The sequence below is a fragment of the Microcebus murinus genome, chromosome 3 (assembly GCF_040939455.1).
Source record: "Microcebus murinus isolate Inina chromosome 3, M.murinus_Inina_mat1.0, whole genome shotgun sequence".
NCBI classification, from domain to species: Eukaryota; Metazoa; Chordata; class Mammalia; order Primates; family Cheirogaleidae; genus Microcebus; species Microcebus murinus.
In genome coordinates, this window is record NC_134106.1 from 25,848,927 (window position 1) to 25,871,735 (window position 22,809).

Consider the following 22,809-nt stretch of genomic DNA (forward strand, 5'->3'; position numbering starts at 1 on the left):
TTCACAATCTATACATCTGATAAAGGGCTAATATCCAGAATCTATAATAAAAAGAACTCAAACAAATCAGCAAGAAAAAAACAAATAACCTCATTAAAAAGTGAGCAAAAGATATGAACAGAAGTTTTACAAAAGAACATAGACAAATGGCCAACAAACATATGAAAAATATGCTCAACATCGTTAATCATCAGGGAAATCCAAATGAAAACCACAATGAGATATCACCTTAGTTTCATTTATTTATTTATTTATTTATTTTGAGGCAGAGTCTCACTTTGTTGCCCAGATAGAGTGAGTGCCATCGCATCAGCCTAGCTCACAGCAACCTCAAACTCCTGGGCTCAAGCAATCCTCCTGCCTCAGCCTCCTGAGTAGCTGGGACTACAGGTATGCACCATCATGCCTGGCTAATTTTTTTTAATATATATTAGTTGGCCAATTAATTTCTTTCTATTTATAGTAGAGACAGGGTCTCGCTCTTCCTCAGGCTGGTTTCGAATTCCTGACCTCGAGCAATCCGCCTGCCTCAGCCTCCCAGAGTGCTAGGATTACAGGCATGAGCCACCATGCCTGGTTGAGATATCACCTTATTCCTATTAGAATGGCTTTTGTCAAAAAGTCCAAAAACAATAGATGCTGGCAGGGATGCAGAGAGAAACTTATACACTGTTGGTGGGTCTGCATATTAGTACAACCCCTATGGAAAAAAGTATGGAGATTTCTCAAAGAACTAAAATTAGATCTACCATTCGATCTAGCAATCTCACTACTGGGTTTATCAAAAAGACACCGTACTCAAATGTTTATTGTAGCACAATTGTAAAGATGTGGAATCAGCCCAAGTCCCCATCAGTTCATGAGTGGATTATCATTTGATATATGTATACATGAGGTACTACTCAGCCATAAAAAGGATGAATTAATGCCTTTTGCAGCAACTTGGAAGGAATTGGAGACCATTATCCTAAGCAAATTATCTCAAAAATGGAAAAACAACCCCCACATGTACTCTCCAATAAATTGGAACTAATCGATGGGCACACAAGTGCACACAGGGAAATAAAAGTCAATGGAGGCCGGGCGCGGTGGCTCACGCCTGTAATCCTAGCACTCTGGGAGGCCGAGGCGGGCGGATTGCTCGAGGTCAGGAGTTCGAAACCAGCCTGAGCAAGAGCGAGACCCCATGTCTAGTATAAATAGAAAGAAATTAATTGGCCAACTAATATATATGTATATAAAAAAATTAGCTGGGCATGGTGGCGCATGCCTGTAGTCCCAGCTACTCGGGAGGCTGAGGCAAGAGGATTACTTGAGCCCAGGAGCTTGAGGTTGCTGTGAGCTAGGCTGACCCCATGGCACTCACTCTAGCCTGGGCAACAAGTGAGACTCTGTTGCAAAAAAAAAAAAAGTCAATGGAAATTAAGCAGAGGGGAGGGGGAGGAGGGGAGGAGCAAAACCCCACATAATGGGTACAATGAACACTATTCAGGTGATGGGCACATTTACAGCCCTGACTCAAACCATATAACAAAAACATTTGTAGCCCCTTAATATTTTGGAAAAAATACGTAAAATACATTGTAAACTAAAATGAAAGGCAAAAGAATGATTAATACATAATTCAGGGTAACAGTTTCCTCTAGAGGGGGAGAAAAGAGGTTGTGACTGGGGAGGGATTCAGAGTGCTTCAAGGAGCTGATTAATTTTTTAAAAACTCAATGTTGCTTATTATTTTTAACTTGTACATTTAAGTTATATGCATCTTGTTTACATGATATATGTATAAATACAATAGATTTCACACAAGTAGTATGGGTTTCAAAAGAGAGAAGTCACATATTACCTGGAAGGGGAGATCATGAAGAGACAAGTCAGGTTTTCTGGAGGGAAGTCAGGGATAAAAATGAATAGAATTGAAAGAGAGGGCATTTCAGAATGAGGAACTAGCATAAGCACAGAGGCAGAAATGTAGAGGCAGCAGGAGGGAAACAGGGAATAGGTCATTTTTGCAATAGCCTATTTGTAGGGGAGTATTGGGGGAAATAATTAGATGAAGTTGTGGCAGAATGTGGAGATTCTTGGAAGCTTTGTGAGGCATATGCAAACTTCACACTGTAAACAATGGTGACTTTGTATCAGTTAGGATTACTTAGTTTTAGTTTTAGACAACAAGAAACAATTATGGCTAACTCAAGTTAAAAGAGAAGAAAAAACAAAAAATAGGAAACAGGAAAAGCGAGAGAGAGCAAAGGGGGAAAGGAGACAGGGAGAGAAATAGGGACTGAATAGTTTATTGGATAGGTTATATAATCAAGCGACCAGTCAGGAACTCAGCAGCTCTGGGGATCTCAGTGGGATGACTTGATCAACCAGCTTTTTAGAGCCTTGGATTCCAACTACCTTCTGTCTTAGTGCATCTCCCTCCACCTAAGATTCCAGGTCCCAGAAGAGTCTGATTGACCTAATGTTTGTTTCCACCTTTGTGATCTGGGTTTTGTGCTTGCAGCTCATTAGCATACAAGGAGCAGAGAGGTGTTGGTAGTTCCCTAAAGGAAGAGATGCCTAGTAGATTACAAAAGGGTGGGGGGAGACACAGTGTTGATTCTTCAGTAAACTACGTGATGGTTACTGTGCAAGACCTAACAATTCCTTTATTTGAATAAATTAATTCTACAGATTAGACATCTACACCTAATAATCTAGTCAAACCTTTGAATTCGCTTACCTCATCACCTCGAGCTAACATTATTTTATTTGGAGTGACCTGAAGTTTGTCTCTATAACTGCTTTTCTCTTAGATAATAATTCCTATTAATAGATGGATACGCATTGCTTCTGAGATGGATCAATTGTCCTTTGCGGAAGATACGGGTTTCTTGGCTGAACATGATGAAAGATATATAAGAACATGATAACAAGAACATGATAACACTGAGGATATAGGACCTGCAACCTACCCTAGCGACCCCAAGCTACAATCGCCCCTTGCGTGGGTTGATTACCCAGGTTCCCTACTGAGAGGTCCCGGGGCCGAGAGCCAGCGGAGGGACGGAGCCCCGGGCCGACGGGAGCGAATTGCACATTGGGAACTGTAGTTCTTGAGGCGAGCGGCGGGCGCCGCGCACGCGCACAGGAACTCAGGTCAACAAAGACGGGGCGTGCGCGCGCCGGAGGAAGACACGGGCGAACGTGCGCGTGCGCGGCCGCCGCTCTGGGCCATCAGGCGGCTGAGAGGACAGAGGAAGGGAGGGAGGGGCCGGAGCCGTCGACAGCTGGAAGAGGAGACCGGGTTGTGCTCCTGGCTGCGGAAGGAGAAAGGGGCGGGGCCGGCGGGCCTTGTGTAGAGGTGTCGAGCTCCTGGGGCCGGCGGGCCCTCGGGCGTCTGTGGCCCTTGCCGTGGCAGTGGCCGCCGCCGTCGCTTGGTCCCCGTCGGTCTGCGGGAGGCGGGTTATGGCGGCGGCGGCAGTGGGAGCTGTGAATGAATTCTCCGGGTGGACGAGGGAAGAAGAAAGGCTCCCGCGGCCCCAGCAGCCCGGTGCCTCCCAGGCCTCCGCCTCCTTGCCGGGCCCCCGCCCCTCCCGCCGCCGGGCGGGCCCCAGCGCGCGAGTCGCCGCATAAGCAGAACCTGTATTACTTCTCCTACCCGCTGTTCGTAGGCTTCGCGCTGCTGCGTCTGGTCGCCTTCCACCTGGGGCTCCTCTTCGTGTGGCTCTGCCAGCGCTTCTCCCGCGCCCTCATGGCAGCCAAGAGGAGCTCCCGGGCCGCTCCGGCGCCGGCCTCGGCCTCGCCCCCGGCGCCGATGCCGGGCGGTGAGGCCGAGAGCGTCCGAGCCTTCCACAAACAGGCCTTCGAGTACATCTCCATTGCCCTGCGCATCGACGAGGACGAGAAAGGTAACGCGGCTGGGGGAAAGGGGCGGCGGCTCCGGGAAGAAAGCGGGAGGGGTCGCCGTGGAGGGCAACACCTGCGTCCCTTTCCTGAGGGAAGGGGCGGCGCGCCCCCGAAATTAATTTGTCCCGGGGGACTGCTTCCCCACAAGTCAGAGCCTCGTCTCGGATTCTCAGTTAAACCTCTGTCCGTTTTCAGAGAACCCTAGCTATAGACTTTGTTTCAGACTCCAGCCTTCCCCCACACTTTTGCATGACCCAAGTCACTATGGGACACCCAGACGGGCTGGTGACAGTGACAGTTGTCCTAGAGTGACCACACGGGTCCTTTCCAGCACTGTAAACAATGTGTGGCTTCCTCTGAGCCAGGTTTCCAAAAGGTTTTGATATCGAAGAAGCTGTGCCTTGTTATAGGCTTTTAATGAAAATAGAGTACTGTAGTGTTAGAAAAAAAAGAACAAATGGTGACTTAATTTTGAAAGGAATAGCTGCAAATGATTACAGTTCAGTTTGCATTTTTAAAAGTTCCGTAACATTTTATCAATATAATGACTCCCGAATATTTTTTAGTAAATTTTTTAGCATAAAACTTTTGCCCCTGGTTGTTTTGATTTTAATCAGTATTCCAAGGTATCTTCTAAATTTCTAAGTTGAAGTGTTAAATGAATGAATTGGATAAACTTATACATATCATTTTACAATAAAACCTACAATGAAAATTTATGTTTCTTTTCTTTTTTTTTTTTGAGACAGAGTCTCACTCTGTTGCCTGGGCTAGAGTGCAGTGGCATCATCATAGTTCACTGCAACCTCAAACTCCTAGACTCAGGTGATCCTCCTGCCTCAGCCTCTTGAGTAGTTTTGACTACAGATGGGTGCCACCAGGCTCAGCTAATTTTTTCTATTTTTAGTTGGCCGGCTAATTTTTGTTTTCTTCTTCTATTTTTGAGTAGAAGTGTGGCCTTGCTCTTGCTCAGGGTGGTCTCAAACTCCTGACCTCAAGCAATCCTCCCCCCTTTGTCTTCCCAGAGTGCTGGGATTATAGGCATCAGCCACTGCACCCAGCCCTTTCAAGTTTCTTTTAAATTAACATTTTTAGTGTTCCTATGTGCCAGGCATTGTGCTATTATCTTTGCATGTGTTATTTCATTCAAAACTCACAATAACAATAACCCTGTAAGGTGAAAGTGTTATTGGTATCAGCATTTTACAGATGAAGAAACTGAGGCTTAAAGGATAAAGCAGGTTATTCCAAAGCTATGGTATTAGCTAATGTTAAACTTTTTATGGAAAGTAATAAAGTTAGAAGGAGTCTTATAATATTTAAAATTTCCCTCTTTTTATCCTTACTTTCAGTGTGCTGAGATCTTGCTTTTCCCTCTCCCAAAGAACTTTTCCACTACTCAATTAGGTACTTACTTGTATTATCCATTAATGAAAACAAGAGCAATCTGCACTTCATTCCTAGTGTCTTTCTCTGCTACCAACACCAGAATCTGTTCTAGAATTTCAGCCTTGTTGATACCTATTTCCTTTGTGGGCTCTGGGAGTGAGAAGTAGGATATAGGGAAAGAGGCAGGTATTCATGCTTTTTGAGTGTTAAGGACAGAGTGGAGGTGAAGAGAGTTCAAGAAAGGAGACACATTTAAGGAAAGAAAACTATGTGTTTGTTTTTGTTAACTGCTCCATTCTTCACCACTTCTTAGGAGCATCCAAGATCTCTTGGGGAGGATGAAGAGGGGTGCCGTCATCCCTTCCTAGAAAAGCATTGTTTTATTGTAATATGCTGTTACAGTAGAGTCCTCTGATCAGATGTTTTAGAATGGAGGAATATGTTTAAGGGTAGCTTATTTTAATTGTTGTATTTAGGAAGAGAATGTCAGAACATGAAGGGAAATTTTGGTTAACACTGGGTGATTGGAGTTAGGAGGTAGAATAAGAGGAGAGATTAAGGAAAACCCATGTATTTAGAAGAAAAAAAAAGACCCTGGGCTCTTAGATTTGAAGAGAAAGCAGTTCCACATGAGGAATAAGTGACAGAAATAGAATTCAGACCTTGGGTCTCATGCTGGTTACTTATCTTGAGTATCACATGTTTGCTTATATCTATTATACTTAAATCTCCTTAATTTTTAAAAATGTTTTCAGTGATCTGTGTACCATTGTGTTTCCCACTCTTTCTACTGATAAATGTTTCCGGTTTTTTCTTGATGTATACTATGTTTTCTAAAGTGGACATCAGAGTGGCTTATGAGATAGCTCTTTTTGTTTTTGCGACAAAGTCTCACTCTGTTGCCCAGGTTAGAGTGCCCTGTCATCAGGCCAGCATACAGCAACCTCAAACTCCTGGGCTCAAGCAATCCTTCTGCCTCAGCCTCCTGAGTAGCTGGGATTACAGGCATGTGCCACCATGTTCGGCTAATTTTTTCCATATATTTTTAGTTGTTCAGCTAATTTCATTCTATTTTTAGTAGAGACGGGTCTCTCTCTCTTGCTCAGGCTGGTTTTGAACTCCTGACCTTGAGCAATCCATCTGCCTCGGCCTTCCACAGTACTAGGATTACAGGCATGAGCCACCGTGCCTGGCCATGATAGGTTTTTAGTTTAATTTGTGTTCTACAACTGATGCTATCATATACCAAATTAAATTAGTTCAAACTGAAACTGATTAGTTATTATCCTTTTTTTTTTTTTTTTCCTGAGACAGAGTCTCACTTTGTTGCCCAGGCTAGAGTAAGTGCCGTGACATCAGCCTAGCTCACAGCAACCTCAAACTCCTGGACTCAAGTAATCCTGCTGCCTCAGCCTCCTGAATAACTGGGACTACAGGCATGTGCCACCATGCCCGGCTAATTTTTTCTATATATATTAGTTGGCCAATTAATTTCTTTTTATTTATAGTAGAGCCGGGGTCTTGCTCTTGCTCAGGCTGGTTTCGAACTCCTAACCTTGAGCAATCTGCCCTCCTCAACCTCCCAGAGTGCTAGGATTACAGGCATGAGCCACCACACCCGGCCAGTTATTATCCTTTAAAAATGAAGTAAAATTGAGTTTATATTGTTCTGATTCTCTTCAGTCATAAATTTTTTCTTTAGCAGATTGAAAATTTTTATACTTTACCCTTAATCCAGTAGTTGAGAGTTCGCATATGAAGTCAGTTTGCCTCTCAGCCATCCCTGACAACACAAAACTTAATGCCAAGAGAATTTAATTCTTCCTCTTTCCCACCGCATCAAAATATATATGAACAAATAGAGGCCGGGCGTGGTGGCTCACGCCTGTAATCCTAGCTCTCTGGGAGGCCGAGGAGGGCAGATTGCTCAAGGTCAGGAGTTCGAAACCAGCCTGAGCAAGAGCGAGACCTCGTCTCTACTATAAATAGAAAGAAATTAATTGGCCAACTAATATATATAGAAAAAATTAGCCGGGCATGGTGGCGCATGCCTGTAGTCCCAGCTACTCGGGAGGCTGAGGCAGGAGGATTGCTTGAGCCCAGGAGTTTGAGGTTGCTGTGAGCTAGGCTGACGCCATGGCACTCACTCTAGCCTGGGCAACAAGTGAGACTCTGTCTCAAAAAAAAAAAAAAAAATATATATATATATATATGAACAAATAGAAATGGATTGGATGGGCAGTCTTCAAAGGTTTCCTAATGCTGTGGTAAACTGGTAAGGAGCTGTTATTGCCATTCCTTGCCATTCCCGAAACGACTTGACTTAGCTTCTAATTGTACTGAAAGCCACTTTATTTCATCAGATGAAATGGGCTATTTCAGATTGTGGTGGTGGTAATTAATTGAAACGTTTGATACCTTGAAATGATAAATACCAAATTAAATCTCATTTTAATAAAAGTGTATAAATGTTGTGGTTTATATGGTGACTGTTTATTCTGAATTTTATTCTTACAGCATACTTGAATTTCCACTGAATTTTTATAAAGGCCTTAATTTGTCTGAAACCAGCTACTTTAAAAGAGAAGAATAACACAGCAAATTCTGTTTACCTAATATAAGAACATATGAGCTTCATTTATAGAATGTTAATTTGCACAACTCTGCATTCTAGTTAATATTTGAGAAAAACTTTATCTCCAGTGAGTTGTGTTAAGACTTTTGTTATGTGATGAATAAAATGTATGCCTTATATTTTGTGTATATTATGTATCTCTTATTGTTCTCAAGGAGTTAAATAATTTTGTAGATATTTTCTTTAATCGTTGAACCTCCTTGGAAGACTGACAACCATTAATATGATATCCATGCTATATATGGAGAAACTAGATTTAAAGAGTGGACTCACAGTAACAGAACCAGGAACAGAGTTTAGGTGAACAAACTCATAATATCCTTCTGGCTGGGTGCGGTGGCTCACACTTATAATCCTAGCACTCTGGGAAGCCGAGGCAGGTGGATTGCTCAAGGTCAGGAGTTTGAAACCAGCCTGAGCAAGAGAGAGACCCGTCTCTACTAAAAATAGAAAGAAATTAATTGGCCAACTAAAAATATATAGAAAAAATTAACCGGGCATGGTGGCACATGCGTGTAGTCCCAGCTACTCCGGAGGCTGAGGCAGAAGGATTGCTTGAGCCCAGGATTTTGAGGTTGTTGTGAGCTAAGCTGATGCCAGGGCACTCTAGCCCAGGCAACAGAAGTGAGACTCTGACTCAAAAAAAAACAAAACAAAACAGTAGTACATACTAAAATGAAACAGTGCACAAATATAGGAAGTGAAAATCCTCTGTAATCTTAACACTAAGGGAGACAATTATTGTTAAGTTTCCAGATTCTTTGTACTTATATAAACAAATATTTTTTCATTAGAGGAAAAAAACATGTTATATACAAAATGATCTGTGACCCTTCATCGATGACTTAATGTGCTTTGGTACTCTCTTTCCATTTCAGTACATTTGGTCTTCTTCATCTATCTTTTTAGTTTTTAAGTACACTTATTAAAATACATAGTACATAGTTAGTGTACTATTTAATGAATTTTCAAACTGAACACACAGCTGTAAACCCACTCAGGTCAAGAAATAGAATATTGGGCCGGGCACGGACAGTGGCTCACGCCTGTAATCCTAGCACTCTGGGAGGCAGAGGCGGGTGGGGGGATTGCTTGACGTCAGGAGTTTGAAACCAGCCTGAGCAAGAGTGAGACCCCCATCTCTACTAAAAAAAATAGAAAAACATTAACTGGCCAACTAAAAATATGCAAAGAAAAAAATTAGCCGGGCATGGTGGCGCATGCCTGTAGTCCCAGTTACTCAGGAGGCTGAGGCAGTAGGATGGCTTGAGCCCAGGAGATTGAGGTTGCTGTGAGCTAGGCTGACGCCACAGCGGTCAATCTAGCCTGGGCAACAAAGTGAGACTCTGTCTCAAAAAAAAAAAAAAAGAAATAGAATATTGCTCCAGAAGCCTGCTCCCTTCCACTAACTTTCTTGTCCTATCCTTTGCAAAGATTATCTATCTACAATCCTAATTCTTTTTTTTTTTCTTTTTCTTCTTTTTTTTTGGAGACAAGAGTCTTGATATGCTGTTGCCCAGGCTGGTCTTGAACTCCTGGGCTCAGGTGATCCTCCTGCCTCACCCTCCTAAGTAGCTTCACCTACAGATGCGTGCCACTACACCCATCTAATTTTTTTTTTAATTAAAAAAATTTTTAAATATTTTTTTGAGACAGAGTCTTGCTCTGTCACCTGGGCTAGAGTGCAGTGGCATCATCTAGCTCACTGCAGCCACAATTTCTGGGGTCAAGCAATCCTCCTGCCTCAGCCTCACGAGTAGCTGGGACTACAGGCATATGCTACCATGACCAGCTAATTTTTTCTATTTTTGGTAAAGACAGGGTCTTTGCTCTTGCTTAGTCTGGTCTCAACTTCTGACCTCAAGTGATCCTCCCGCCTTGGCTTCCCAGAGTGCTAGGATTAGAGGTGTGACCCATCATGCTCAGCCAGTTTGTTCTTTTTCATGGCTGTACCAGGGCCTAGCAAACTTCCTGTAAAGGACTATTTTGCATGTTTTTTTTTTTTTTTTTTTTTTTTTTTTGAGACAGAGTCTCACTTTGTTGTCCAGGCTAGAGTGAGTGCCGTGGCGTCAGCCTAGCTCACAGCAACCTCAAACTCCTGGGCTTGAGTGATCCTTCTGCCTCAGCCTCCCGAGTAGCTGGGACTACAGGCATGCGCCACCATGCCCGGCTAATTTTTTTTTTATATATATATCAGTTGGCCAATTAATTTCTTTCTATTTATAGTAGAGACGGGGTCTCGCTCTTGCTCAGGCTGGTTTTGAACTCCTGACCTTGAACAATCCGCCCGCCTCGGCCTCCCAAGAGCTAGGATTACAGGCGTGAGCCACAGCGCCCGGCCTGCATGTTTTTATTGTAGTAAAATATGTGTAACATAAAATTTGTCATTTTAAGCATACAATTCAGTGGCATTAAGTATATTTACAGTGTTATGCAGCTATCACCACTGTCCATTTTTAGGACTATTTCATCATACCAAACAGAAGCTCTATAACCATTAAACAATAATTTCCCTTTACCACCTCCCTCTTGCCCTCTCCCCTGCAGTCTCTGGTAACATCTGTTCTACTTTCTGTCTCTCTGAATTTGCCTATTCTAGGTGGAATCTTACAATATTTGTCCTTTTGTGTCTGGCATATGTCACTTAGTATAGTGTTCTTTATTTTTGTTGTTTTAAGAGACAGTCTTGCTCTGTCACCCAAGCTGGAGTGCAGTGGTGTAATCATAGCTCACAGCAGCCTCAAATTCCTTAGCTCAAGCAGTCCTCCCACCTCAGCTTCCTGAGTAGCTGGAACTACAGATGTATACTGTCACACCAGGCTAATTTTTAAATTTTTTGTAGAGACGGGATCTCACCATCTTGCCCAGGCTGTTCTCAAACTCCTGGGCTTAAGCAGTCTGTGTGACTTGGCCTCCCAAAGTACTGGGCTTCTAGGCATGAGCGTGAGTGCCCAGCCAGCATAGTGTTTTCAAGGTTTATCCATGTCATAGCAGGTATCAGAATTTCATTCCTTTTTAAGGCTGAATAGTATTCTGTTGTGCATATATCACATTTTGTTTATCCATTTTTGGACATTTGAGTTGTTTGTGTTTGTGAATAATGCTGCTATGAACATTAGTATGTATTAGTAAGTATCTGTTCAAGTCCCAGCTGTCAATACTTTTGGATATATACGCAGGAGTGGAATTACTGGGTTATATGGTAATTGTGTGTTTAATTTTTCAAGGAACTGCAAAGTTGTTTTCTATAGCAGCTATACCATTTTGCATTGCCACCAGCAGTGTACAAGGGTTCCAGTTTCTCCACATTTTTTTTCCATTTTTTTTAAATTCCCCTTTATATGCTCCAGTTACTCCATCTCCTAACTCCTCTTTGCCTTGTTGAAATTGAGAACATGAGGTGAGGGTCAGAGGGGCAGATATGTGGCTATTCTGGGTGAGTCTCATTAGGGGCCATACTTAACAAGGATACCAGAGCTCAGCTTACAAATTCAGATACTCAAGATGCCTATAGGGAAAGAGATGCAGGGAACCAACTCTAACTAGACTCACAGAAGCCTGATGTACAAACCAGTTGCCACCTATTTCAGGGGGACTGTTTATTTCTATGATTAGAATTTATATTTGTTAGGTAGATAGCGAGGGATTTTGGGTCTCCTAGGAATGAAAGTGAGTGCTATTGCTTTGGTGCACATGGGAAGAAGGACAAGGCTGGGCCCCAGGCCCCCATCTTGGTCCTGCCCCACCCTAATCCTCTCCCAATCAACTGCCATATCTGGGGAAGGAGTGAATACCCTATGAATGTGCTAATCATAACTTAGCATGCCAGCCAAAAAAGAATGCAGAGGACTCTCCAGCTCATGGGCCAAGCAGCTCATTTGTTTTCATAATGGCCATCCTAATGGGTAGTAGTGGCATCTCATTATGGTTTTGATTTGCATTTCCCTAAGATTTGTGATGGTCAGCATCTTCTCATGTGCTTATGGACCATATGTGCATCTTCTTTAGAAAAATATCTATTCATGTCCTTTGCCCATTTTTAATTGGGTTTTTTGTTTTTATGTTGCTGAACCATTTAGTAAATATTTTAAGCTCTCCATTAGACCGCTCAACTTTGCCACATAGTGTGATCCAGTAAAGCTTTACGTTCAAAACCAGGCAATTGACTAGATTGGAATCTTGGGCCATACTGCTAATCTCTGCCTTATGTAATGTAGTTCACTTGTAGATCAAATATTGGCTAATAATTTAAACTATAACAAGTGGTGTAAGTTTCTGCCACCCCAGTCGTTTCTTACTTTGATCTAGTCTGGTAACCAGATGCTGGTTGATTGAATTTGAGTGTTATTTGGGGTCACGGTGCATATTAGAAACTAGGAATTAATATTAAAGTATCTTGGAGGCCTTTTATGTACTGGAGACCATTGGACGGTTTGATTTTTCTGCCATAAATTAATCAAAAGGGTGATCATTGGAGATTATGGGCTATAGTTTGCTGACCTTTACCTTAAGGGATTAAAGTAATTTGAGTATAGGTTTCAGTCCTTACATGGGCTGGCCTAGTTCTTCTTAACTATTCACTCATGTAGGAACCCAACCCAATTCTTTTGCCACAGCTTTTCCTGGGCATGCTCTGAAATTCATTTTTTGTCAGCGTAGTTCCATAAGTCTGTTAAAAGCTCTGCTCATTTTCTCATCCACTTTTGCTTTCTGAATTGACAATTCCTTCAAATAAAAAAGTGGTGCAAATGCCAGGGTTGCCTCTGTTGGCTTCTGTCCATATTTGCTATTTTTTTTTTTTTAGTAACCATCCTAATGGGCGTGGTAATTTTCATTGTTTTGGAAACTCCAGTACCTTCAAACAGATATTTTTAGAAATATTTTTTTCTAGTTCTTCTCTTTTAATCTTATTATGATAATCAAAATTTTAGTTCTGGTATTATAATCTAAGCCATAATGAATATCCTTATACATAAATATTGGAGTAATATGCCTTTTAAAAATCAGATTTATAGAAATATAATTTACATATAGTAAATTTTACCCTTTTTAGGGATTCAGTGAGTTTTGATAAACTAAGTTTTTTTTTTTTTTTTTGAGACAGAGTCCCGCTTTGTTGCCCAGGCTAGAGTGAGTGCCGTGGCGTCAGCCTAGCTCACAGCAACCTCAAACTCCTGGCTCAAGCAATCCTCCTGCCTCAGCCTCCCAAGTAGCTGGGACTACAGGCATTCGCCACCATGCCCGGCTAATTTTTTGTATATATTAGTTGGCCAATTAATTTCTTTCTATTTATAGTAGAGACGGGGTCTCGCTCTTGCTCAGGCTGGTTTCGAACTCCTGACCTCGAGCAATCCGCCCGCCTCGGCCTCCCAGAGAGCTAGGATTACAGGCGTGAGCCACCGCGCCCGGCCTGATAAACTAAGTTTTGACAGACAGTTTGATAGCCAACAAAACAATCAATGTATCGAATTTCATCACACCAAAAGTTCCGTTGTTCTTTTTTATGGTCATTCTACTCTGCTGTTCCTGGCAATCACTGATCTGATCTGTTTCTGTTTTTATCTTCACTGTGTGTCAATTATGTAGCCTTTTTTTTTTTTTTTTTTTTTGAAGTGAATCACACCCTGAGAAATTATGTAGCCTTTTGTGTCTGGCTTTTACTTTGCATAATGTTTTTAAGATCATGCATGTTCCCACATGTATCAATAGTTTATTCCTTTTTTATTATTATTATTATTTTTTTTTTATTCTAACTAGAACTAAGGTGACAGTATCTTTTTTATTATTGAACAATAGTCTACATATGGATGTACCACAATTTGTTAATCCATTAACTATATATGGACATTTAGGTTGTTTCCCATTTGTAGCTCTTATGAATAAAGCTGCTGTAAAAATTCATATACCGATCTTAGATATTTTCATTCTTGTTGGGTAAATATGTAGAAGAAGGAATTGCTGGGTCATGTAGTAAATATATGTTTAATGTCATAAGAAACTACTTACTCTTTTCCAAACTGGCTGTACCGTTTTGTATCCCCACCAGCAAACATATGAGAGGTCTGTTGTCTTTTCTCTTACAATGTTTTGGGATTTTCCTGTGCTTTTGTTTTTTGCCATTCTAAATTAGGTACATTGGGGTATCTTATGGTTTTAATTCGTACTTCCCTAACAACTAGTGATGTTGAGCATATGCTCATTTGCCATTTACATTTCTTCATTGGCAAAGTGTATATTTCACTCTTTTGCCCCCTATTTAAAATTTTACCATTATGTTGTAAGAATGCTTTATATATATTAGTTACAAGTCCTTTTTAGACATGTTAGTTAGGCTTGGTGGCATGCACCTGTATTCCCAGCTACTTGAGAGTCTAGGTTGAGGCAGGAGGATCCCTTGAGCCCAATAGTTTGAAACCACCCTGGGCAAAATAGTAAGACCCTGTCTCAAAAAAAAAAAAAAAAATGTTGTTTTACAAATATTTTCTCACAATCATTCTGTGGCTTGTCTTTTCATTGTATTTACTCTGTCTTTTGAAGAGCAGGAGTTTTAATGAAATCTGGTTTATCAGTGTTTTCCTCTTATGGTTTATGATTTTTGTATTCTCTTTAAGAAATCTTTGCCTAACCCAAGATTACAAAGAATTTTGTGTTTGTTTTGTTTTTTTTTTTTTTTGAGACAGAGTCTCATGCTGTCACCCACGCTGGAGTGCAGTGGTGTCATCATAGCCCACAGCAGTGTGGGCTCAAGAAGTCTTCCCACCTCAGTCTCATGAGTAGCTGGGACAACAGGCATGTACCATCATGCCTGGCTAATTTTTCTACTTATTTTGAAGATGGGGTCTCAAACTCCTGACCTCAAGCAATCTTCCTACCTCGACTTCCCAAAGTGCTAGGATTACAGGCGTGAGCTACTACACCTGGTCTATATTTTCTTCTATAAGTTGTACATTTTTAGATTTTACATTTAGGTCTGTGATCCATTTCAAGTTAATTTTTCTATGTGGTGTGAAGTTTATTCTTTTGCATGTTAATGTTGTTTATCCAGCATCTCCCCCCCCCCCCCCCCCGCCCCCAACTATATTGCTCAGGCTGGTCTTGAACTCCTGGGTTCAAGCAATCCTCCTTCCTCAACCTCCTGAGTAGCTGGGATTACTGGTTTGCACCACTGCCTCTTGCTCCAGCATCATTTTTTGAAAATGCTGTTCTTTCTTCCTTGAATTACCTTGTCCTTTTTATCTAAGTCAATCAACAACATATGCATGGGACTGTTTGTGGACTTCCTTTTCTGTTCCATTGACCTATATTTTTATATCTCTAGTAGTCTTGTACTTTTAGGTAAGAGGTATCTGCATTTTCTACTATCATACTAACTTATGAGATTCAAATGATGCAATAAATGAACTAGCTGTTACCAAAGAATGTTAGGTCATAGAGTAAGTGAATTTATTTGTGATTACTCATTTGCCTAAAGATTATGTGTCCTCAAAACATTTTGTTGTTTTAAAATAGGTTAGCAGGGCCATGCATAGTGGCTCACGCCTATAATCCCAGCACTTTGGGAAGCTAAAGCAGTAGGATCACTTGAGGCCAAGAGTTCTAGAGCAACCTGGGCAACATAGTGAGACCTCATCTCTATAAAAAAATTTAAAAAATTAGCCAGGTGTGGTGGCGTGTGCTTATATTCCCAGCTACAGGAGAGGCTGAGACAGAAGGATTGCTTGAGCCCAGGAGTTCAAGGCTACAGTGAGCTATAATGGTGCCACTGTACTGCAGCCTGCGTGACAGAGCAAGATCCTATTTCTTTAAAAAAAAAAAAAAAATCAACATACAGTTTATCTTTTTTGTCCTTCAATTGTTTGGTAAAAAATACTTTGAAAATTTTGTTCTATACACAATATTCATTTAAAAATATAGAGTATATGAATGACAGAATCAAATGATCATAAGGATGTTGTCAATGAGAACTCTCATACACTACTGTTAGCACTATAAATTGGCACAAGCACTCTTTTTTTTATTTATTTTATTTTTTTAAATTTTTTTATTTTTGATGGGGGCACAAGCACTCTTAAAAAGCACTTTGCTGATTTCTGGTGAATAGAGAAAATGTGATGAACTATATGACACATCAATTGTATTTCTTAAGCTTATACCCTAGAGAAACTGGAGATATGCATTAGGAGACAGGTACAAGTATGTTTATTGCAGCACTGTTTAAAATATTAAAAAACCAGAAACAATCTCAATATCCTTTAATAGAAAAAATAGTTTAATAAATTGTAGGATAATACAGGATACTGTACAGAAGTCAAAATGAATGAACTGGCTACTTAGATCTCAAAAGAAACATAAATTTATGCATTTGGTTAGTCTTCAAAATGTATATTAAAAATAATACAAATATAGATATGGACAATAGAAAAACATGTACTAGAAAGATACGCAATTTGTGATATTGGTTTCTCAGAAGGGAACGGGCATGGAAATGGGAAGAGACACAAGAAAGAAATTTCTGTTATATCTGCTATGTTGTACTCAGTGTTTTTAAGTTTTTCAGTAAATAGGACATTGTTATCAATATTCTCACAGTCAGAATGCAAGTGCTATTTTAATATTTTCTGTAATTTCCCCTTTATTTTCAAATTAACATGTAAACAGATATTTTCTTTATTGAAACCAAGAAGGTGAACATGGAAATAACTTGAGTTGCCGGGCGTGGTGGCTCACGCCTGTAATCCCAGCACTCTGGGAGGCCGAGGCAGGCGGATTGCTCAAGGTCAGGAGTTCGAAACCAGCCTGAGCGAGACCCCGTCTCTACCAAAAATAGAAATAAATTAATTGACCAACTAAAAATATATATACAAAAAATTAGCCGGGCATGGTGGCGCATGCCTGTAGTCCCAGCTACTCGGGAGGCTGAGGCAATATCGCTGAGCCCTGGAGATTGAGGTTGCTGTGAGCCAGGCTGACGCCACGGCACTCACTCTAGCCTGGGCAACAAAGTGAGACTCTGTCTCAAAAAAAAAAAAAAAAAAAAAAAAAAGAAATAACTTGAGTTGATTTACAACAAACTCAAGAATCTTTTGCAGTGTAGGTAGTGTAAGATTCTGATGATATTATAAGAAATTTTTCTTATGAGATTGGGAAAAAATGAAAAACAGTTCTAATCATTGATTTCTGCCTTTGGTTTATTCTGTCTCTGTATTAGTAACTTATGAGGCTTTGCAGATTCTAAAGACCAAGAAGTTAATTTTGAAAAACAATGAGATTTGGGTATAATGATCACTTTATAGAAGTATCCTATACACACTTTGGGCCCAAAACAGTGGCTCATGCCTTTAATCCTGGCACTCTGGGAGGCTGAGGATCACTTGAGCTCAAGAGTTTGAGACTAGCCTGAGCAAGAGAGAGACCCTGTCTCTACCAAAAAGAAAGGAAATAAAACCCCAGTCAGGCATTGCAGTGATCACCTGTAGTAGTCCCAGGTACCTGGGAGGCTGAAGCAGAAGGTTCGCTTAGAGCCCAGGAGTTGGAGGTTGCAGTGAGCTACAGTGACACCACTGCACTCTACCCAGGGCAACAGAGTGAGACTGTTTCAACAAAAACAAACAAGGCAACTGAACACCCCTGCTCACAGCCCTCCACCTTTAAAAAAATAACATAAAAATAAAGTATCCTATATGTATTTTGATTATTCCAAATTTTTAGATCCTTTTTAAGCTTAATTTGGATCAAGTATTAATGTTTTAAACTAGTCGTTTGGTTTAAAGAAAATAGAAATGTGGACATGATAGCTCACACCTGTAATGCCAGCATTTTGCAAGGCTGAGACAGGAAGATTGCTTGAGGCTAGGAGTTTGAGGCCAGCTTGGGCAATGTAGCTAGATGCCATCTCTATGAAAAATTAGGTGGGTGTGGTGGTGTGCACCTGAAACCCCAGCTAGTTTGGATGTTGAGGCAGAGGAGGATCTCTTGAGCTGAGGAGTTTGAGGTTGCAGTGAGCTATGATTGCACCACTGCACTCCAGCCTGGGTGACAGTGTGACCCTGTCTCTAAAAAAAAAAAACATGGAAGAAAGAAAAATAATGTATGTATTACTAAACGGTGCATTTGTAATCTCATGTACCAGTTCTCATGATACAGTCAATTGTTAAATAAAAACTATTCTGGAAAGGAGGTACCCAACAATGAATTCATTACACGAGATTGAAATGTTAGATTGAATAGTGCTTGTTTTCTTCATTTTTATTGAAATTGTGTTTATAATTTTCATAAGTGTATATTCAAGAAAATTCCTAAATAAAATTTATTTCCCTAGTACAGCATTTCAGTGGTTATGAACATCAATACCATGAGATGGTGCCAGGGTGTGGTGGCTCACACCAGTAATCCTTATGAGGCTTTGTGAGGCCAAGGCGGGAGGATTGCTTGAGCCCAGGAATTCTAGAGTAGCTTAAGCAAGAGTGAGACCCGGTCACTACCAAAAAAAACCTCAGCCAGGCATTGCAGTGGGTGCCTGTAGTCCTAGCTATCTGGGAGGCTTAGGCAGAAGGATCACTTAGAGCCCAGAAGTTAGTTGGAGGTTGCAGTGAGCTACAATGATGCCACTGCACTATACACCAGGATGACAGAATGAGACTCTGTATCAAAAAAAATAAACAAAAAAAACCCATAAGATGATAAGCAAGAAAGACAGCCCTAAAATTTTAAGAAACATTGTGACTATATTCCCCTCTTGTAGATACATATACACATTAAGATACTAAAAGTACTAAGAAATTATGTAGTAATGTTTCTCAGACTTACTTGATCACAACCCTATTTTTCATGTATCGTCTATCAGTAGCATGCTTTAGGAAATGTTTGTGTTCTTCGTATTTGGGATATATACAAATAATTATTTCTATTTTAAAGCAGGACAGAAGGACCAAGCTGTGGAATGGTATAAGAAAGGTATTGAAGAACTAGAAAAAGGAATAGCAGTCATAGTTACAGGACAAGGTAAGGTTATAGTTATCTTTGTTTATAGCCATTCCAAATTATATTCACATGATTGTCCTTAGATCTATTTATCTTAGCGAAGATAAACATTTTTAAATGTTATTGTTAACATTTATAGACTTATAGTTAATCTTTATGATTTATTCTAAAAATGAAATTATAATCAGATATACTGAAACTTGATTTACTTGTAGCAGTCCAGCAATGATGTCTACATTACTTGTTTCCTCCTTGGTACCACTGTTGGTGATTGATCACATGTTTTAGCCCTATTTTTGAAAGCTAGTCCCTTCTTCATCATCAAGGAGGGAAGGAATAGTTAAACCACAAATTGCTTTTGTACTTGTGGGTAATGCTCCTTGACTGCATGTTAGAATATGAGCTGTAAATATCTTATCTTAATTCACACTCGGCTTTTTAAACCAACAGTTATTTTTCTACTTTTTTAGCACCTCAGATTAAAAATTAGTATCTAACAGTATCTTTAAATATATAGCTAGCATTTATTACATAATTACTACATATACCCAAGTATCATTGTAACTGCTTCATATTAGTATTTCTTTTAATTTTGACCACCACCTGTAGCTGCTGTTATCTTTTTTTTTTAGATGAATAACCTAAAGTAGAGAAGTTAAAATTTACCTAAAATCTCAAGCTGCAAGTGAACTCAGTCTGACTTCAAATTCTTAAATACTATGCTATGAATATTGTGTAGTATGTGGGTATCAAAGTATTTTAGTTTATCATAGCTAAAACAGATTCAGAATAAAAAAGTACAGTATTTAGGCTAAGAATTAATCCATTCAATAGATGTTTGTTGGCTGACTAGATGACTCTACAATTTATAATATGTCTGATATTTACTCTACTTTTTTCCTCTCCCCATTATATTTTGACTACATCTCTAGCTACTGGTCTCCTATATAAAAGAAAGCAGAATAGAATAAGTAAACATGGGAGGTAGGCCTTTAAGACTTTGAGCATTACTTTATGAATTATGTGCAAAATATATTTGTTCTTTGTCAGTTACATAGAAGAAAAGTTAGAAGAAGTTACATTTGGTTATAAGAAAAACACTTTTATCTTCAATGGTACTACTAAGAGAAAAAAACTATGTCAGTTTAACTATGATATGTGTTCTTCTTATTACTTAGAATTTGAATTTTAATCTTATTGCATAGGCTGTTTGTAGTCTTATTTAGACATTGCTATAACAGTATTAATGTCTATGACCAAATTTATGCCCGCACAAGCAATGAAAAACTGTATTATCACTGTAGCCTCGCTGATGGCATTAGTATTAAATAAGTTGGCACTATTTTAAAACACATCCCAATTTCAAAGATTTTGAAATGTGGGGAAAAAAATGTCTTAGGCTCCATGAAATATGCACAGAATCCATAATATACCATAATAGGTCTGAAACCATCACAAGAAACGGTAATTAATTTTTTTAATAGCTATTATTTGAAAATACTATTTTCTTAACTTTTTTATAAAGACTTTTATTCCCCAAGAGAGTAGTTGGGGGTGATAGTTTATTTTGAAACGATATTGGTAGGGAAATGTAGATATTTTAATTAATACCTCTTTATCTTTTTTCTTTCAGGTGAACAATGTGAAAGAGCTAGACGCCTTCAAGCTAAAATGATGACTAATTTGGTTATGGCTAAGGACCGTTTACAACTTCTAGGTATCACTTAATGTGTGATATAATTGGATATGAAATGTATTGGAAATGTGTGTTTAATAAAACTTCAATTGTAGATAGATAGGGGGCCAAGTGTGGTGGCTTACACCTGTAATCCCAGCATTTTGGGAGGCTGAGGCAGGAGGATCGCTTGAGGCCAGGAGTCTGAGACCAGCCTGAGCAACATAGCGAGACCCTGTCTCTACAAAAAGTAAGAAAAATTAGCTGGGCGTGGTGGTACACACATGTAGTCCCAGCTGCTTAGGAGGCTGAGGCAGGGAGAGGTTGAGGCAGGGGGAGGTTGAGGCAGGAGGATTGCTTGAGCCCAGGAGTTTGAGGCTGCAGTGAGCTTTGATGGTGCCACTGTATTCTAGCCTTGGTGACATAGTGAGACCTTGTCTTTAAAACAAAAACAAAATAATTGTAGATAGAAATAGATCAATGACTGGAAATATAGTTTAGGCTTTCGTTTTTAACTTACAGAAAACTAACGTATATAAACAGAAGAGTGTAAGAAACCTCCTAATTATTCATCATTCAGCTGTGATAATTATCAACTCATGGTTCAGTCTTGATTTATCTATACAAGAACTGGCAAACTGCTGCCCATGGGCCACACCAGCTCACTGCCTATTATTTAATTTTATGAAGTTTAATTCACATACAACTGCTCCCATTCCTTTGTGTATTGTCTATGGCTTTCTTGCTACAGTGGCAGAGTTGAATGGCTGATACAGAGATCACATAACCCTCAAAACCTAGAATATTTACTATCTGGCCCTTTACAGAAAAAGTTTGCCAACCTCCCTTTTATCCCTCTTCACTCTCCCCTTCTTCATATTATTTTGAAACAAATTTTTGATCTTTTTATAAGTATTTCATATTGTATCTCTAAGAGATAAGGACTCTAAAAATATTTAATAAAATCACTGAAATACCATTGTCACACCTAAGAAATAGACAATAATTTCTTTTAACATTAACAGAAAAAATGGACAGTATCCAAATTTCTTTTCTTTTTTAATTAAAGTTGTTGTGTGATTGTTTTTTTTCTCACTCTGTCACCTAGGCTAGAGTGCAGTGGCATCATAATAACTCACTGCAACCCTCCAACTCCTGGTTTCCAGCAGTCTTCCTGCCTCAGTTTCCTGAGTAGCTGGGACTATAGGCATGAGCCACCATGCCCATCTAATTTCTCTCTCTCTCTCTCTCTCTCTTTTTTTTTTTTTTTTTTAATTTTCTCTTTTTTTTTTTAAAGAGGGTATCTTGCTCATGCTCAGGCTGGTCTCAAACTCCTGGCTTCAAGCAGTCCGCCCACCTCAGCTTCCCAAAGTGCTAGGATTATAGGTCTGAACCACCACGCCCACAAATTTCTAATTTTGTCATAATTTAATAACTTTTACAATTTTTTTAATAACTTGGTTATTTTAACCAGGATCTCAGATCCATATATTATGTCTCTTTTAATGTATAGGCCCATCTGTTTTTATTTTTATTGCAGTTTTTTTATTGATAAAACCAGGTCTTTGTCCCATGGTGTTTCCTACAGTCTGACTCTTGGTATGTGCATCCCTATGGTATTTTTAACATGTTCTTCTGTCCATCCTGTATATTGATAGTTGGATATAAGGCTTGATCAAATTGAAAGTTGATTTTTATTTTTTTACAATAGGACTACATCATAGGTGGTTGTGTATATTCATCGGTTCTTCCAATCTTCCTGTGAGGGTTAGCAACAATTACCTATGACTAATGCCTATTGAATTTAAATTCTGTTATTCTTTCAGCATTCATCAGCTATAATAGAAAACTTTCATAATCTTCTATTTGATGGTATAGATTTTAAAAATATTTTTTAGGTAAATATACCACTCAAACTGGAGCAAAAACCCACCATGCATGAGTGGTTCTACCATACCTTGGTGTGATGGAAATAGTAGATAGTTGGCAAACAGACACACCTTATTTATTTGTAGCTCTGTGATTTGGGGTAAATTATTTTGCCATGTCTAAGCCTTTTTAACCTAATTTTTAATGAGACTAATAGATAATATTATCTCATCTTTGTGACCGTTGAATTATTAAAGGAACCCAACCCACAGTAAGTACTTTTAAAATGTTGGTTTTTATTCAACTCCTTAACCCGTCTGTAATCACCTCCCCAGCTTATGTAGAAAGATATATTCATATATACATA

The 22,809-nt window shown here is 39.6% G+C and overlaps 1 protein-coding gene across 4 annotated transcripts in view; it reads left to right on the plus strand.

Annotated features, from left to right (window-relative positions):
* Nucleotides 1-3,184: 3,184 nt before the first annotated feature.
* The window catches only part of SPAST (spastin), a 61,953-nt gene continuing 42,328 nt past the window's right edge, over nucleotides 3,185-22,809 (plus strand). The window contains exons 1-3 of one of the 4 annotated variants that reach the window (XM_012788379.3): nucleotides 3,185-3,896; nucleotides 18,833-18,919; nucleotides 20,532-20,615. In XM_012788379.3, coding sequence (XP_012643833.1) covers nucleotides 3,482-3,896; nucleotides 18,833-18,919; nucleotides 20,532-20,615 — 586 coding nt within the window. In that variant the 5' untranslated portion in view covers nucleotides 3,185-3,481. The remainder of the gene's footprint in view (nucleotides 3,897-18,832; nucleotides 18,920-20,531; nucleotides 20,616-22,809) is intronic. The other 3 variants (XM_076000655.1, XM_012788377.3, XM_012788378.3) reach the window with 3 other exon arrangements.